The sequence below is a fragment of the Drosophila yakuba genome, chromosome 3R, assembly GCF_016746365.2.
Source record: "Drosophila yakuba strain Tai18E2 chromosome 3R, Prin_Dyak_Tai18E2_2.1, whole genome shotgun sequence".
Classification (NCBI taxonomy): Eukaryota; Metazoa; Arthropoda; class Insecta; order Diptera; family Drosophilidae; genus Drosophila; species Drosophila yakuba.
In genome coordinates this window covers 14,658,463-14,677,537 of record NC_052530.2, presented here as the reverse complement: position 1 = coordinate 14,677,537, position 19,075 = coordinate 14,658,463, and the positions used below count along the sequence as shown (strand labels likewise).

The following is a 19,075-nucleotide window of genomic DNA, read 5'->3' as shown; positions in this document are numbered from 1 at the left end:
ATTTGTAAGCACTACGCTGTTGACTTGGATGGGCAATGTTATAAGAGCTAAACATTATTTGCTTCGACAACAGTTCATGTCCCTTAACATTTTCGGAAAATGTTAATGTCCAGTTACGGAGTGCTAACATTTTGGAGACTTTTCAGACGACTCCTCTCAGGTACGAGTACCAACAGAATGTTAGGCCGGTAATGCTGTTAAATGTAATAAAAATGTTAAGAAAAAACTATTTTAAAAAATATTTTAAAATATATCAAAAATTTGTTTAAAAATATTTTGATCAGTTGGAAAATTTTATATAATTCTTTCATAATTTAATTTTTTAATTCCTCGAAAAGTGGGGTATTTCAGCACTTATCTGCCTTGTAACCTGTCTCGCCTATATGACCCAGAAACCAGAAAAGTGTTAAAGAGAATGTCAGCTACACAGCGACAAAAGAGCGAAGAGCTGTTCTCCTCAGGACACGAATGCGGCTGGAGCTCTTGATTCTGTCACGAAGTGCTTAACTTCGTCCTTGATATCGTCAGCATCAGCAGCATCAGAATGCTGCCCTGCGACAATATGTTGGGCTTACTACATGGCTGTTTGACTGACTGGGCCCACAGATTCTTCTTCGGCGAAAGAAGACATGCTCATGACATCAGTGATGGTGTGCTCTCCTGCATCTTCTTCATGCTCTGCCCTCGTACTTCGTCCTTCTGCCGCAGCGCTGCTCCTGCTCTGCCACTGCCGGAATCTGAATCGGAATGCTGAGCCGCAGGTTCGCAGAATCGGGGCTTTAGTCTCGAAAAGCCTGCTGTGCGTGCAGGGGTTTTCAACGCGCAAAACACACGCGGCGTATACGCAACGCGGCTGAAGAGGTTGTTGCCAAAAAGACGAAAAATTACGGTTAGTTAAATGGAAACAAAAAAGAACCGAAGGAATATATATGTGAGTGCCCAGTTCACGAGAGTGTTTCGGACTTTTCCCATTTCATCGTTTGCCGGCTACCGGTTTACCGGATGCAATGAACTGTGCGCGCCACGTTGTTGTTGTGTTCACTGAAAAAATTAGTTGTGGCATTCACTAGACCTACCATTCTCTATTCAAAATGTCTTTCTTTCAGTAAAAAAAAAGGGCATTAAATAAATTATTTGCTGGGTTTGTAAAAATATATCTAAAATTTATTTACATATGTTGGCTCAGGTACTCGGTATAATTAATAATTTTATATCATTAAAAAAAATGTAAATATTAATAAAAAAGTTTGTGCTTCCTGAAAATTCTTAAGTGCTTAATATTTATTATTATTATCTTGGGAATAGTGGACTTATTGCAACCCTAATCGTACTAATAATCGTAATATTATTTTCGGTGCTATTGTAATAGAAAAGGGAAACGGAATCGATTCCCATCCGAAATTCTTAACAAGTGCCAAAGAAAGAGGGTTTGAACCCTTGCCACTCGAGTTTGGCATCGAATGCTCCTGACATTTTTGGCTGACCCCCAACAGTCAGTTTTTTTTTATATATTAGCAACCGTGTTCACTTGTCTTCTTAAGTGTCGGCAAATTAATTAACATGACAATGACGAAGGTGAATTGCGTGTTTTCAAAATGCTTCAATCAGCTCTCAACAAAACATTACCACATTTTTAATGCGCCAACCTTTTCTTTACCAAAGTGTCGATGCCTAACGAGTCTCTCTGATTTTTCGAGGCATTCAGAAGTTTTAATTAGACCCTTTGACAAATTACCGTTCAAAACACGGCACAATATCCGGTAATTAAATGTTTATTGTCGGTATTTTTTGGGACCGAAGGACGTGATTGGAGCTAGTGGGTTGCGGTTTGCAATTGTCGGTTTTCATAAAAGATGACAAGTAAACAACTCACTGAATTTAACAGCAGGTCGAATTAAAATAAAATGAAATCAAAGAATGGAAACTGTCAATAAATCATAAGAGTTGTCACTTATTCTTATTCTTATTAAATTAATTTAATTACAAATTGAATAATAATAATTATACTATGTAACCTTTTTTATCTTTTGTTGAATAAATACCAATTTTTTAGCAATTAAATTAACATCAACAAGACTTTACATCATTTTTTTTATCATTTTGGAGTTAATTACCTCAACGGCAAATTTATTTAATGACGTTTTTTACATCCTGATTATTTTAATTCCTCCTAATTATTGAAGCGTATATATCAATACATTCACATTAAACGCAACTTAAACGCTGAGGTTCTTTCACAACAAAGCACAATTTTCTATATTACGTTTATAATATCGAAATCAATATCGCATTAAATTTTCATTTTATGGTTCGTTCTGCTTTGCACTGCCGCAGGACTCGCTTTAAACTTGCGTCCTGGCAACGTGTGGAAGTTCCTTGTCATGCCTTGCTCACTTCCACCACCCCGAACCATTCAGAATTCAGAGTTCTCCCCATTCTCCCGACGCTTTCATATTTGTCTAGTATTAGGGGTGAGGACTTTCAACTGCTGCTTTAGCCGTTACTGCTGCTGATTCTCCTGGTTCAAGTATAGCCACTTAAACCCTTTTGACAATGTCAGCCATCAGGCTCAGATGATGATGATGGCGATGACGATGACAAAGTGGATGATGATGATGTGGCTCAATTCAAAACAGCCGTCGCACAAGTTCGCCAAAAAGGAAAAAAATATACGAGCAGTTTCCATGCATGGCAAGAACATTAAAAAAAAATAGAGAAAAAACGACAGGTCCAAATGTATACTCAAAAGTGAAAAGACACAGCAAATGGATGATATGTGGATGGTTTCCACTCACTTAGCTTCACTTGAGCCTCGTTGCCTTGGCTTTGAACAGATTTCCAGGCATTCGGCTAATTTATTTTGCCAGCCTAAAACTCATTACCTCATACATTTTTAAATCAAACAATGTCCGCGTTTTCAAGTGAAATGCACACAAACAATTCCTCAAAACTCAAGTGGGAAATGCTTAGGATGTCGATGCGAAGGGGCAGGGGCAGAGTGTTTTGCAATAATAATTTATAAATGAACGAATAAAGGGCGCACAGCAGCGGCAGCCAAAGGCAAATAAAAATAAATAAATAAAAATGGCAATGCGGCATAAAATGTGCCGAGAAGCCGAGTTGAGCCTCCATTCCACTCCGTTTTATTTTTCTCCGTTGGTTTGAGCTGAGCAGGCCGGAAATGTAACTGCGACGCGTTTATTTTATTGCGTATACGCGGCGCAGCAAAGTAGGCAACAATTTTTGTGGAGTGGGTTTTCGCATGCTTTCTATTTGCTCATGTGTGCGTTCGAGTATTACTGGTGTGTGAGCGTGTTGTGGTTGTGTGTGTGAGTGTTATATGGGCGCCACAGCAGCGGCTTAACTTATTTTCCACAAAATTAAACCATCAAAAATTTGCCAACAACAATGTTGGGGTAATTTATTTGACTCATGTGCTGCTGTTAGCTCGCCTGTTGTTTGGGCATAGGAAGACACAGCAACAGCAGAATGGAAAAAAGAATACACTTACAACCACTGTGAGAAAGTCTGTGCCTGAGGTTTTTTCAAATTGGCTTCTTCGAATTATTCTGTGGCTTGTTTGCATAATATTTTATTATTATTTTAAATTAATAAGGAGTGCTAAATAACTTCTTAACAAAAATGTAAAGTGTAAATTATGGCTCAGTCTTTTCTAAGAGTGTAGTGCTTACACTCTCACAAGGTCCCGTTCAAGCCCTTGGCGTTAGTTGTGGCTATGGTTATGTTGGTGACGCTGCCGCAGCCGCAATGGCTAACACGTACACACACACAACCGTACAGCAGAGTATATAGCAGTACATGCACACATGCAAGAGAATTTGACCACCTCATTCACTTCGTCTTCTTCTAGCGCCCTTTTGTTGAAATTAAATAAACAGAGGAGGCATCGTAACCCTTGCTACGCCCCTTCGTCTACCAAGCGATGATGAATTGATGATAATGCTGAGCAAAATATTGCACGAAATTCGTCGCCGTTTTTAGAAGGATCATACATTTTTCTGGCATATGAACTTGGCTTTGAAAAGAGTTAAGCGTTCATTTATTTACATTCATTTTGGAGTTTTTTTTGGAGCCCGTGTTGCCCGGCGGGCTCAGTTTATTAAGTCTGGAGTGTTGAGCCTTGTTCTCCGACTCTCATGCAAACTCCGCTCACCCCAGGAAAACTTTCAGTACACTGAAAAATATTAAAATAATATCGTTTCAAATAAAATGGTGAAATACTTAATTCATAGATATATAAATAATTATTATAATTTTTTTTTTTCCGTTCAATTAAAATAATTACAAATGTTTGGTAAGCAATAATGTTTTTTTTCAAATAAATGTTAAGCTAATCTTTCAATGTACTAGACCCGGTCCAAGTTGGCTTTGTTGCCATTGCCGTTGGGCAAGCACAGCCAATTTCATGCAAAGTTGGATGCGCCCTTATCCCATCCTCCAATGACCTGTTCCACGTCCTTGATGGATGACTTTTGACGCCCGGCAACGTTTGGCGGCCAATTTGATTTGGGCCGCAATGGGGAACAGAAAAGACCGATCCCAGGGCCCCTCGGCAATGCCTGCAGCTCACAACTGTCGATTTGTCAGACATTTGGCGTGGGACTTCAAGGCTGCCAAAGTGACAGGGGGAATAGCGAATGAGCCCAAGTAGCCTGCAGTGTATTACAGATTGGCTTTTGAATTGTTGGCATTCCTGTGTGCCGAAGCCAAAGCGATGGCACAAGATGGATGTGCTGGCTAACTGACTGCAAACTGGGCGATAATGCAGCATCTGGGCTCGTATAAGGTCCAGAACAAATCTGTGAGCTAATGTGTTCAATTATTTTAAGACGTTTTTTTTTATAATTTTACAGTGAAGCTGTATATTATTGGGTTTTCGAAAAAATTTTGAATTGATAGAGTAGAGTATGAGAAATCCGCCATTCTAAGCATTTCCTAACACCCTTTTAAACATATAAAAGCATAGATCCAAATAGAATAAAGCAGCATTCTTATTCACGCTTCCTTATGCATTGGCTCAGTTTTGAGGGCGCTCGCATGGCACAAAGACAATCCGCATGACGTATACGCCACATGGTTCACGGGTGTCACGGCAACTGAGAACTGGTAGGTGGGATCTGGTGTGGCATCTGGGCTGGCAGTTTTCGCCTCTAGCATCAACCTGCTCTGCATGTCTCGTCTCTCCTGTAAGCCAATGCTAAAACAGGCCAAAGCCAACGTCTGAAAGTCTAGCAACGAGACAGACGCCAAATTCCGAAAACGCAACAGTCTACAGGAGTAAAAATTGGGACTTGATTATAACATTAAATAATGCAAAAATAAGTTAATTTCAAAAGCTGTCTTCTTAGGCCCTAAGACGATAAGGACTTGTGTTATTGGGCATTTGAACAATCATATGTAATTAAAATATTAACAATTTACATATATGATTATAGTTTTTGAAACACTACATAAAATGACTTATTTTTTTATACTAATAGCCAATCTTTTTTTCTTGTGTAACCATAAAAGCCAAATAGCAACAACGAGAACAGTCACAGCAGCAACGTGGAGCCCACGAACGATAAATCTTTAACGTGGATTTCATGCATGTAAGCCAGCCAAAGACTCTCAGTCACGATATGATGCATGAGCCGAAAGCGGGTTTAATATGTAAACTTCTTAAAAGCGCAGAGTTTTCAGTAGCAAAACTGCAGCAGCGTTAATTTGCCCAATAAAATGCAACCAGCTACGAGAAGCAACTAACAACTAGCGCCGCCATAAATATCATCAGCCACTGAGAGTCGTGGAGCAATGAAACGCGCTTTCCGCGGGAAAACAAAGGAAAAACCAAGGGGGAAAAATCAACAGGGAGAGCGCAGCGGGTGGGACGCCACATTTAGAGACAGTCAAACTGGCAGCCATCGGGCACAGTCCTTCCTGAGACTGGGCTCCCTGCTCTCTTGCTTCTGCCACCCGACTTCCTGCCGCCGCCTCCTTGAGCCGAGCATTTCCGCTTCTTATCGCGGCAATGTAAACGCGTTTCCGTTTAGGACTCAATCCCAGGCTCATTTCGCAGCATTGGGAAGGGCATTAAACTAGCAGCTCGGCGCTGGATTACAAGTAAATTGGAAAGGATTTGAAGATGAGCCTGCTGCGCCTGCTTGGTGCCCTGCTGCTGGCCACATTCAATGGTGAGTGCACTTGGAGAAAGTATTATTTTGACCGAATATCTTAAATGTAACATTGTCTTAAAGAAAAGTCTGTCTTAAATCAAATTAATTAGAGACTTTATTATGGGAAAAATGTAATTATTACGATTATGATAGGAATATACTTATTACGTATCAGAAATATTGAAGTATATGGTTAAAGACAAATAACCATAAATGAACATTTGTATCCTACATAACTATTAACCATTTGGGGTATATTTAAATAAAGAAAATTTATTTTTTCTGAGTGCTGAAAACAGAACTGTTCGAAATTTATGAACATGATTAACGGTAAGCCCATCCCCACCCCAAAAGTGTCATAAACGCTTGGATTTCGCTCGATCTGCGCGATTTATTTGCGCTCACAATTTATTTGCACAACTATTTACGAGCGTTGGCATTGGCAATCATAATAACAGCACAGCACGAGAACTGTGGCAGCAACGATTCAATATATGTTGCAATTTGCATCGACAACTACAATAAATTTATCTTAAATGAACAAACATTTTTCTTGCAGCTTTGCCGCCTGACTGGCAAATAAAATGCGATATGCCAAAGGCTTATCGTTGCCACAAAAGGCTGTGCCGGCAAAAACAACAATAAGTAATAACCAAAGCTGCACACAAATTACACCATGGCAAAACCCTCGACGCCACTCACAATGCATTTCAATTTGTTAAAACATCCACTCACTCACATGCCCACTATACGAGGACAGAAGTGCATAAAGATCCCATGAAAACAGTTTGAAAATAACAATAAAAAAAAAGCAAATTTTCATCATATAAATTGCGGAATTTCGTCAAGCATATTTGTCAAATAATAAACACATGTGTGTTCATAAAGGATTTTCTGTTTCTATTGTGCATTTTTTTATTGATGGGAAATAGGAAGGCCAAGATATCCCCAATCAAAATATTCATTTAGAAAATTCAAATCAAATTCCAAGATAATCTATGAGTTCGGCAATCTTGAATTATATGTCACAATGAGTATCCTTTCAGCTCGTTCTTTTATTGAAATACACAACTAATTGACAATTATTTTTGGGCTGTGATGACATGCCCCTCAAGACAGAAGAAATCAAATAAAAATGATTGGCTACCTACTGTATTTTAATTTGTTCTATCTTTTATATTTTTTGAATATTTAAGTATTATGACTGATAATTTTTAAGAATTTGCATTCATGCAAACTGTATAAAAAACACTAAGATAAAATGCAAGTCATTCAAGGAAATCCAAAAGATCAACCAAATTTAAATTCATTTAATCATTATTGATATTTATTCTTTTTGCAATGCACGAATGGCTTAATGACTTAAAATAACTCAGATGTGAAGAGATTTTCTGGCGATTATAAAGCCGAACGCAGCGGCTACTGAGTCAATACGAAATATTTGCATGGCGAATAAAGTATTTTGATTTCACTTGGCGCGCAAACAGTCACCATAAAAATGTGTCAAATGCAAATTACGTATATAAATAAGAGCAAATATATGAATCAACAAATAAATATGTCGCATCAAGAGATATGTGCGCTGGGCACCCGCATCTTTGTGTAAAAGTCAATTTGCTGTCGCCGCCCGAAAGTCGCGAGTGCCATAAACATGGCGAAATGTGCGTGAGACCGCAACGCCGCAGCAAACGCCATATGCGAATAAATAAAAATCGAGCGCGAGAGCGGAAAATGCAAAATAATTGCATATTTATGTGCGCCCGGCCACTGAGCCAAAGGAACTGGCGTCTGAAAAGGACGAAAGTCCTGCGAGCTACCAACGGCGAACGGCGAACAGCGAGTTGCAGCCATAAATCCCAAGCGGCTTGCCCGCTTTTAATACCGCGAATCCCAGCCCGAAATGCGCAAATGTCTGACTGCTCGTAATATTCGCCATACGCCGTCAAAATGCTCGGCCGGGGGCGTAAATTTATTTCAATTAAATAAATATGCATTTGCCGCTCTTTTTGCGCAAGAAACCAGACTTCAAGGGCGGATTTATCAATACGTTATGAAAATCTGGCAGCCAGTAAGCTTAAATGAAATAAATTCTTATACAAATATAAAACAAGAATTAAATATAATTTTTAATTGGGGCTAAAATAAATATACTTTATCTCTCAGTCTGTACGTAAAATAATTACTGCTACCCATTGTTATGTCTATTGATTTATGTGTGGAGTTCTTAAACATGCTAAGTGGATTATAACTATTAAAAGTTGTCCACAATTAATTTGCTGAAAATGGAAGATTTCAATGAATGCAGTAAAGTTTAAAGACCCAGCACACCATCTTAAATCGCTTGAAAGGATTGCCGTAATTAGTAGAATATTACCGAGGGTTGATTGCGCAATAATCCACCCCCTTTCTCACTCCCAAGTAAGGAACACAAAGCCAATAAAATTAACTAAAAATCAGTCAAGAGCATGAATGGCAGCGTTTTATCTGGTCGCTTGTCTTTCGGCCATTATCTTTGCGTTTTGTGCGGCGGAAGAGGAAGCGCATTTGATGATAATAATAATAATAATAACAGCGCCAACACTTGGCCATTGTTTTAGTGGTAGCCAAGCGAAATAGCAGCAACAACAAGATGACACTTTAATAGCACAAATGCGGAACTAAACAAAAACCAAAATCAACGAAAAATGGGTGTGGAAAGCGACTCCCGCCAGCTGTCATAATGAAACTGTCAAGGACAATAGGGGGCCAGCGGAAATACAAAGTGTACGTGTGCCCCTCTGGAAAAGTTCCACCGAGCGCCCCTGAATTTTGCCGACACCCCCTTTCGCATCCGCCACTTTCCGGTTTCTGCGATAAAAGCGACAAACGAAAATTCTGTCTGACGGGTAGAGGCCATTTATAAGAGCATCAGTTACAATAACACTGCAGGGCGGCGGGCGGCTGGGCGGCTGGGCGGCTGGGCGGCAGGACGGCTTGGTCTAAGGGGGCGTGGCCCTCACAATAGCCGGGCCATTGTCATAAATTAAAAATGAGGAAGTGTATGAAAATAAACAAAAAGCCAAACGGCCCAGCCAGCTAGCCGCAGCGGAAATACAAAAAGCGTTGATAAATAAATTTCTAACAAAACAAACAGCTTTCAGAGAAAAGGCATCCCGGGACTCAAAGTCAACCCGAAGAGTCCAAGAAAAAAAGATGGGGCGGAAAACGTGTTGACCAGGTCAAGACTGAAGATAATGCAATTGCGCACATTAAAGTATAAAAGCAAATTTATGTCTCTAAGTAACTAAAAAAAAGGGGTATAATAAAAATAATTAAAACATCATTTACAAAGAAGATTTACTACTTTCTTGAGTTTCTAATACAAAAACGTATAACTAAATAACATTTGTACATCTTTAATAATTAAAATTGTGATTCCCACATACTTAAAATATCCTTACGCTACCTAAAACGGCACTGTCGAATTTTCGCAATTAAACTATTTTGGCCAACGCCTTAAAGTTGTAGTTTAAGGCCATGCCGACATTCAACGCGAGCCACAAATTTCACAGTACGCGTTGTATGTGTCGTGGCACTCGCACTTCGTGCCCCCCATTTCCTGGCCAATTCCTTTCATGCCACTGCAACAGCATCAGCTACATTGGCCAAGAGACTCTGGGCGCAGTGGCCAGCGGCAATGTCCAAAGCCGCTGCGGCTTTGATGGAATTTGTGAACATACTGCACAGGAACGACCAGCCACAAAAAATAAGCAAGTAACTTATATTTAAGTCCGACTTGGAAATGCTCTTAGTGGTTGATTGAATTGAAGAAAGTACAAAAAAGTAGACCGCACATTTTGATATGAAATAAATATGTAAGATGGCAATAATAAAAAATGTTAGAAACATAAATACTTACCCCAAGTTAATATTTAAGTCACACCACTTTACGCAGTTTTAAAGTAAATGAAATACAAAGCCGTGCTCATAAGCAGGTTCACTTTAATAAAAACAACTATAGGGCTTCCTGCACATCCCCTGACCATTTCGACGACAGTTTCTGCTTTCAAAAACCAGGACCGTTGACCATTTCCCAAATGCTTTATTCTGTATTATGTACGATATTTTGTTTCTATTTTATGCGGCTTATTTGGCTCGCATGCCACGTCCAGTTTTTAGGTTTTCAGACCCGGGTGCAGATTCTCGTGGGGCTTTATTTTGGCTTTCGGCATTTGTTTAAATTAAAGATTATGCACAAGTGAAAAAGTAGCCATGCGAGCGCCATGAAGGGGATATTTGAAATTTAAATATGCCAACCAAGCACGACCTTGGACCACGTGGCGTATGATGGATTTGGGACCGCATGACGTCAATGGGAGAGAAATCTGTTGTTCGCCCTTTTCACTCGGCATCGTGTAAACAAGCAAATGACTTTAAATTGCTGGCAAGTAGCAACTGTACAATAAGCATAATGGCTGCAATCGTAATAAGCCATTTAGCACTTCATCTTTCCTGCGAGCAGCCTTTGCATATATTTATAATTCATATTCATATTGTTAATTCTCTGGGACACCCACCCCATCCCCCCTAGAACCCTTTTATCCGTCGCCTAGGGTAGCCACCATAAAAGCATCATAAACATTTTACAGCAGTTGCAGTTGCTGCAGGAAACTGCCCAGCAAGCGGAAACGGTGCCGCTCCTCAGTGCCACCCTCATAATTGCAGCCAGCCATTTCACATTTTGGCCTAGTCCCGGAAAAAGAGGGGGCGTGGCACCGGGAATTAGGATGGCTTTATCGGAGGCAGGCCAACTATGTTTACGTATTGTGTGTGTGTGTGTAAAGGATTTTTAAGCTTTCAAGCTGACTGTTTCTTTTTCGCCTAAGCCGGCTGAAATGTCAAATATCTAAAATATAAATTTTTCATGAAACAGTCATCAAGAGGATACACAAAAAAGCATACTACACATATTACCTATGAGCATATATTTTTAAAATCCAGCATATAGGCAAGGCATAGACTAAGATCAGTGAAATTCAAAAACTACAAATATAAACAAAATCATTGCAAAATATATTGTGGTTTCATAATTAACAACTTGCCAATACTACAATGACATGTTTACCCTATTTCATATTCTCTTTTTGCTAAATAATATATATATATATATATGTACTTATAATACCACAACTACTTTCACTGTTGCTGCATATCTAAAGTTTTCTGAGGAGGAAACTTGTTGTTTTTCTTCTAAGGTTTTCTAAGCTTGTGATTGGGTCAATTCCCATGAAAACAAACTTATATAACTACCCTCGCGGCTCACATTGTTCAACTGCTTGTTAGCCTCAGGTGTAAATTACAAATCTGAGCGGCGCATAATGAATGAGGAGGCGCTCGGCCGGTGGAGCGGCAAAAGAGGCGACTAAATGAAATGAAATCGCAGTGAAAACGCTTTCATTAAACATGCCAGAATGGGAGGTGCAAAAGTTTTCCCCTCGCCGACGATGGCGTGGCAGACAAAGAAGGCTGACAGGGCCGGGTCGGGCCAGGACGATGGGAGGAAAAGCGCGACAAACTGCGGCCAAGTTGATTAGAAAGCCGAGCAGAAAGTCTCGCCTGGGACTGGCAGGCAGCCTAATGAAAAACTTGGAAATTTACGGTCAACGAGTTGTCAAAGCGGCACCAGTAAAGCTGGGCACAAGTAGGGAAATGTGGGAAAACCGGGGAAAGAGGAGCTCGAAGCCTGCCCATAGTTTCAGAAACGCCAAGTCAAACAATTAAGACCAGCCATGTTCGAATGGAATGGGCGACAGGCGGTTTAAATAAATAATTGCCATCGAAATTAAGCAATGCACTATGGGAAATTTGACCACTTTTTCTGGCCTAAATTAATAACTCCAGAACGGGGAGAGATATTCAATTGGTGTTTTTTGTATGGGGTTACACTAGTCCATATCTTTTATGGTACCAAAAATTGTGGGCGTGGCACCGCCCTTTCTATTATTTGTAATTTATAACTCCATAACGAATAAAGATATTTAATTTTTTTTTTTTGCAATAATTTGCACTAGACCATATTTAAACGTACCCCAAAAACTGGGGGCGTGGAACAGTCCCTTATATTTATATTATTAATTTTCGTAGAGGCTTTCTTTCTTTTTGTATGCTTTTTCTAATCTCAGCAAAAACAACTGATTTCGTGATAGAGTTTATATACTTAATTATTTTACAGAAGTTAACAACAATAGTACTAATAAAAATAATGAAACAATTCAGCAACCGCCTTGTTTAACTCCCGTTTAGCATGAGATTACTCTGAATTTGGAAAAGTAGGGTTAAGTCTAAAATCTATAAATTCTCCCAGAATCGGTAAAAGTGGTTTTTAAAATTACAATAATCTGAACAAGAATTAAATAAGCTACAATATGAGGTATATTTTATTGATGCAATCTGCTGCAATCACTTTAAATCTCTATTCAAAGTTAGGCATTATAAAAAAAAATACTTTTGTAAAGCAACTAAGATTTTTACTAAATTACTGGGACAACACTAGTTTTTTTTTCTATTGAATGTTGCAAACGCGTAATAGAAGGCCCACTGAATAAAATACTTTTTACAGAATGGAAATTAACGCTTTGGTTCCAAAGATATTAGAACTTTTGTAACGAAAGAAAAACTTAATGTTGCAGATTGTTGTTTTGTGTACGCGCAACAGCTGTTTTAAACAGCTGATTTCTTTGTTGTGGCGCCATCTATTAAAATTTCTAGAACGCAGCACTAAAGATTGGTCAATTATGAATGCGTACACTAAATATTATTGTAATATTCCGACTTTCAGAAAATGGGTTTTGGCCAGAAAAAGGGGTCAAATTTCCCATAGTGCAATGGGCTGGGCTGCGGAGCAAGGGGAACCTGCTGATGGCCACCAGGCACAAAAGTTCACTGAAGAAAAATTTCCTGCAACTGGAGCATAAGTCTTAAGGGACTCTTGAGTTCCTAAATTATGTACATTAATAGTTTTAATCATCTGACAATATTATATTTATCCTAACTGCCATTTTATTTATTTACTTTTCGTTGAATATGAATTTGAACTTAAATCGTTTTATAATTTCCTTTTGTACTAATACTTTATAAATGCAATAAAAGTGGAAAATAGAATATCTCCCGCGGGTCCTTAAGCATTTTCCTATTCACTTCGCGACAGTTTTCTTTATTTAATAACGTCTTTTATTGCCAGTGTGAGTGCTGTAATCTCGCGGGCACCGGGCAATTGAGCAGTTGAGCAGCGGAGCCAAAGTGCGACGACATCGCGATGTGGAAGGGACAGTGGAACAGGACAGGACAGGACAGGACGACACGGTAATGCGCGGACACGGAAGCTCGGAGACTGGGACTCGGGCGATAGCAGGAGTAATGACAGGAAGTCCCGATAAAGGAGACAAAGAAAACGCATGCATTAACACAGATAACAGGTCATGGGAAAAAGCCGACTCCGGGGGCATTACATTGGGCGGGAGGACCCTGGGGGGCAGCTCCGCATAAACTTCATTAGCGCTGATCAAGAGGCTACTGTTACCCACTCGAAAGTTCCGGAATCCGGAAAAATTTCAACTGGACGGTGGCCAAAAAAGAAGCCCGAGCCCCACATGGCCCATAAAATGCTATGTAAATTTACCACTCATTAATAATCCCAGCCCTCCCTCCAGGAAATGGTTTTGTGGCCTATTCGGCAATAGCAACTATTAAATTGCAATCAAATATTGCCCAAATTATAATAGTTGCCACAAAAAACCTTTTAGTCCCCAAAACCCCAAAAGCGAATGACAAAAGTTAATGCTAATGTGGCCTATGCAAAAATATACATAGATAAGCACAGCATTTTTAGGGAGGAGAGCCGTGGCTTTAACAGAATAACTCGTCGGTTATGAAAATCTGCAAGCAGATAAAGTCATAGGCGCAGTCCGAAAAATCTAATGGTAGTTATCTTTAAATAGCAAATAATGCTAAAAATAATTATAATTTATATTTATAATGAAATTGTTATGGAAATATTTTCAAAATTGTATGCATAATTCTATAAATGTATACAAGTTTTAATAGTTGTTAACTTAAATTAAATTTTTTTATGATCAAAGGATTTCTATGCCTTTTCGTCAATCAATATCAGTACCCTTTTTCATTTAAATTTCGCACACACCCACATAGGGTCAAAGGCTAATTGCTAGACCCTCACCGTAGTTTTCGTGACATCCCCACTGGTCACGTGCTCCTCGCTAGTTGGCACACACATAGCGAAATGGGAGGTGGGACTCGGAATGTGTGCCTGGCATTTTGGCGACCCAATCTTGATGCTATCATCAATTGTCAAATAACCAACTGTGTGAGATTTGCGCACCAGCTGTGGCCAGAAGCGTTGAAGCATTCATGGCACTGGAAATCAACGAATACGCACACATGTTACGCAGTGACGTAGATACACAGGGGAAAAAAAGAAATATTTGACTAAAATGTTGGAAAATAGCGTGGCTTTAAAGTTTAAAACTAACCTTGTCCCATATGTTTTTTGCTTATCACAGATTAAATTTCGTATGAAATTGTGCGACGTATTATACATTAAATGTATTTCGATACAGGAAATTGAAATTTTTCCCTTTATGTACTTACGCATATATGTAGGAGATTCCCCTCCGAACAACTCACTTTGTGGGTTATTTGTTTTGGTCATACGCTCATTTCGTTGCTGCTGCAAAAATCGAATGTAGGACCCCAAAGAACTCAGGATAAGCAAAAAGGGAAAAGGCAAAAAGGTTCGACTAAACGATTCAGGGATTCAAGCACAGAAATCAAGAGCAGCAGCAGAGTAAACAAACGAAAGGGGAACCACAAATGTACAACGGACAACAAGCAACCAAAACCGAATCATGGCCAAAGGATCCGGCATCCCCACCCGAAAGTCCCAACTACTGGTCCTCTTTGTACTGCCAAAAAAAAAGAGACCATCCCAAAAACCCAACCCAATCCAACCCAATCTCAAACGGCGAGCAACGAGCTGAGCAATCGTAAATCTTCTTATGTGCAGCAGCATTTTAACGATAATTTGCTTTATTGAAGCCGTTTAGATTTGGCTAGCAGAGCGGTCCAGTCTGCAGCGAACCGGACCACAAGTCAAACGACAACTAGAGCGTACCCATGTGTCCAGACTGGGACCCAATCTTTACTCCTTCTTATCCTTGGGTACACTGGGAAAAATAGTTCCTAAAAAAATGAAATCGACAACAGAGGTTATCAGTAACTAGCCCAGCGTAGTTATTGTAGTATTTGTTTACATTAAGATAAATCGAAGTAAATAATAAAGGACATTTTCATAATTGTAGGGCAGTTTTCTAACGGTGCGCTATTTGGCATCGCTTCCCCTTTGAATGTTTGAAACGTTTCCGTTTAAATGGTTTTTATAGCAAATTTATGTAGAGGAAAACACTTTTAAGGTTGACCAAAAGGACATACGCAGGAATCCATAAAAATAGCTGGCCAAACACATGCGACCCAGAGCCAAATCGAATCGAATCGGCGCTCCATCCCCCGGATTTTCAGAGGTGTGAACAAAGATTTGCCACTTTTGCCGCTCGTTTGACCGGGTTCTTGGTAGTAACTGGTAACTGCTAAGTGGCGACTGGTAGCCGGGTATGGTCTCCGGTTTCTGGACCAATATGTGCCATGAATAATGGCCGGGCAAATTGCTCAGCAGCTTTCCAGCTAACTGGATTGCAGCAAATTGCCCAGTTAGCTGCTGCAGTCAGACATCCTGTTAATGTTTTGTCGAGATCACCACCCCCGATGCTGTAAAAATGTTACCACATCATTGGAAGTAATTACTGTGTCATTTGTCAATTGACTCGGATTGGTAGGTGGCCGGCGTTGATTTGTTGGCCCGACAGCTTAAGTAATTACATCTTAGCCGTATTAAGTGTGTGTTAAATGTCAGAGGTTAACTGCAAGCTTTTCAATTGATTTCAAAGGATTACATAACTTGACGGAGGCAAGGAAATAATCTCCTGAACTGCACTGACAGGTTTGCCTGTCAAGAAAACATTTTAGGGCCACCTCAAAGTGCAATAACTCAATTCGTCAGTATTCGAGCCCATTTAATTAAAATATTTCATTAATTTGTTTCATCGGACAGAAGGCCATAAACTCCCTTTATGCCACACATATACCCAAACCCAGTAATTGTGAAAAATAGCAACGATGCACAAGCAACATAAATTCAGGGCAACAACAAGGAAGCAGTGTTAAAAAGCGAAGATATATGCATTCTTTACTCCCTTGCCAGAGTTTTCTTTTTGGCCCGGGCATTATTTAAATTAATAAATATATTTCAGTTTTACATTAAGCCCAAAATGAAAAGGATGCTTAACTTGAGATTCCGAAACAGTTGCAAAAAGGAATGCCAAATTATGATTGAGTGGTATCTGCAGTGAAGATTCTTAAGTAAATTTATAAATACCAAGTAATTTGCAGCTGCCCTTTTGAGATGCTATCGGATTGGTTTTTCCTTGGCATTGTGTTGTTTATACTAGTTTCCCTATGGCTACCTGGCTTTGCTTTTCTTTAAGTTGCTGTTGATTAAGTCGGACTTGCCGTGCAATTCTTTCATTAACTTCTTTGTGGAAAGCCATTATGTTTCAATAAGTTTAAGCTCATGAACTTTAAGTATTAGGCCCCCTGCAGGAACTCTAGAAACTGCCCTTGACTCTCGCCATCACTTTTCCATTTGGCCAAAGGGGCTGTATTCGTTGTAGATCCTCTGCTTCTGTTTCTGTGTCATTCCTGGTCGGCATTGCAACTGCACTTAAAAAAAAATTTTAAATAAACTGAAAGAAGAAGTGTATACTTCTTGGATATAACAGGAACATGCAGCTTAGAAATATGTTAGGTTAATTGCTTTGCAAATTCTAAATTATAATTGTGTAACCAATTTTTTTCTACATCCGCCCCCCAATAAAACTTAAGTAATAGCTAAAATTAGCTCCCTAGGTAAATCTCTTAAAAATGTATAACGGTTACATTTTTTGCTGAAAATTTTCTCCCAGTGTACTTTCTTACTGCTGTGCGCTGAGGGGCGTGCCTGGCATGTGACATTCGCCGGCATAAATGTCAACAACTATTTGTTATTGTTGTTGGCTTGCTGGCGCTTGTGTGTGCTTGTATTGTTGGCGTTGCATGACTGTTGCTCCTAACTGGTTGTTGTTCTTGCTGCTGCAGTTGTTGCTGTGGCAAGTGTGACGGCGGCTTTGGCTGTCAACAATGGCTGATGCCAACAATGTGACCGTCATGCCGTGGGCACTTCGTAGCGCCAAGACTTTGCCTCCGAGAGCCACTCAAACTTTGCAAAATTCCACCCCGCCCGCACACAGCACAGTGTGCTGAGCACACAGCCACACACACAGCCGCACACACATTGCGTATACGCCGCGTGGTAATTGTAATTATTCTCGCTATTCAGCCAGATTTGTTAAGCCATTAGGCAACAGGTCGACCAGCATCCATATTAATGCCAACGCCCAGCTGAGCACAACGTACTTGGAGCTCGAATGGGGAATTCCGGAATAATTAAATTCATTTATGCGAGATCCCAAGCGTAGCACAAACTTCGCCCATAAAAACCCGAAAATAGCCATAATAATGATAATGATATCAATAACAATGCGCATTACGCGGCAATAGTTGGGCGGGCGCTTCATAAAAACCAGCTGTTAATATTTTTCCGTTTTCACATCGATGTATAAATAAACACCACAAAACACAGTACACAAAAAAATAAAAAAGAAATCGAGGGAAAGAGAAGCAAAGGAAACAATGGTAAAATGCTTCCATATCAGAAAATTATTAAATTTATTGTGAAAAACTGAACTCACCACTTATTGTCAATTGATTCACAATCCATCCGATTATTGGACCATTTCAATTTGAGCCTTATGATTTGGTAAATACAAATTTTTTGCATTTTAACTAAACTACTATTAATACCCATACATACTATATATACATATATATATCCCCCAATAGTTTTAAGTTCGTCAACCAATTTAATTTGCTGTTTCACTAGCGGATTAATATGTGCATCGATTGTAAAATCTATTCAATTAACTTAACAACGCAAAGATTACACTTCCTTTTTTCCATGCTTCCTTTTTGCATGCAGATAACACTTTAAAAGGTAACAAAAACTATATTACGAGTATATTTAATAACCACCACCAGACACCAGCTTAAAGAGAGCCATCGATTCAATGCAAATCGTTTTGAACCGAATAATGTTTATTTGTACTCCACTTGTCCTTTGTTAAATCATTGTAACACAGCACAGCTTAAAGTTGATCCTTTCCATTTATCAATGGCAGCTCCTTGAACGACTCTCGCTGGGAAATATGATTTATGTGTCCCGCAGCGCTTGACTACTGGCCTCCACTTTTCGCTCTCCCACCCAATTTTCCCACAATTTTCCCGCCCAAGCCAGAGGCCGTTTGAACTGTCGAAAGTTGTAAGTGTTGCCAAAGCAGCTTGCGTTGTTGCTACTAAACGAAATCGAAATCGAATGCCATCGTAATGGCCTCTGGGCAGACAACGCGCATAATTTTACACGCAGACTTTCAGACGAACGGACTTGAGGACCAGCCGCTCGTTTGTCTGGCTCAACTTCTTGCTATAGATTGAAGAAAAAAGTAGGCAAATTGAAAACAGAAATATAATAATATTGATATTTTAAAACAAGTACATAAAAAAAGGATTAAAGAGAATAACAAACTTATGAAAATTAAGTTAACGTATTACTGATAAGCTTTCAGAATAGTTCTAAGTATGCAGTTTATTTTTAAATGAACTAAATAAGTTTTTCTCTGTGAGTCATCACTGTTTTC

The 19,075-nt window shown here is 39.4% G+C and overlaps 1 protein-coding gene across 6 annotated transcripts in view; it reads left to right on the top strand.

Annotated features, from left to right (window-relative positions):
- The first annotated feature begins 772 nt into the window (after positions 1 to 772).
- Positions 773 to 19,075, top strand: part of LOC6536873 — a 38,786-nt gene continuing 20,483 nt past the window's right edge. Inside the window, exons 1-3 of one of the 6 annotated variants that reach the window (XM_039375598.1) lie at positions 773 to 889; positions 5,533 to 5,612; positions 5,695 to 6,194. In XM_039375598.1, the coding sequence (XP_039231532.1) occupies positions 6,146 to 6,194 (49 nt within the window). In that variant the 5' untranslated portion in view covers positions 773 to 889; positions 5,533 to 5,612; positions 5,695 to 6,145. Of the gene's footprint in view, positions 932 to 5,532; positions 6,195 to 19,075 lie in introns of all 6 variants that reach the window. The other 5 variants (XM_015192490.2, XM_039375596.1, XM_039375597.1 and 2 more) reach the window with 5 other exon arrangements.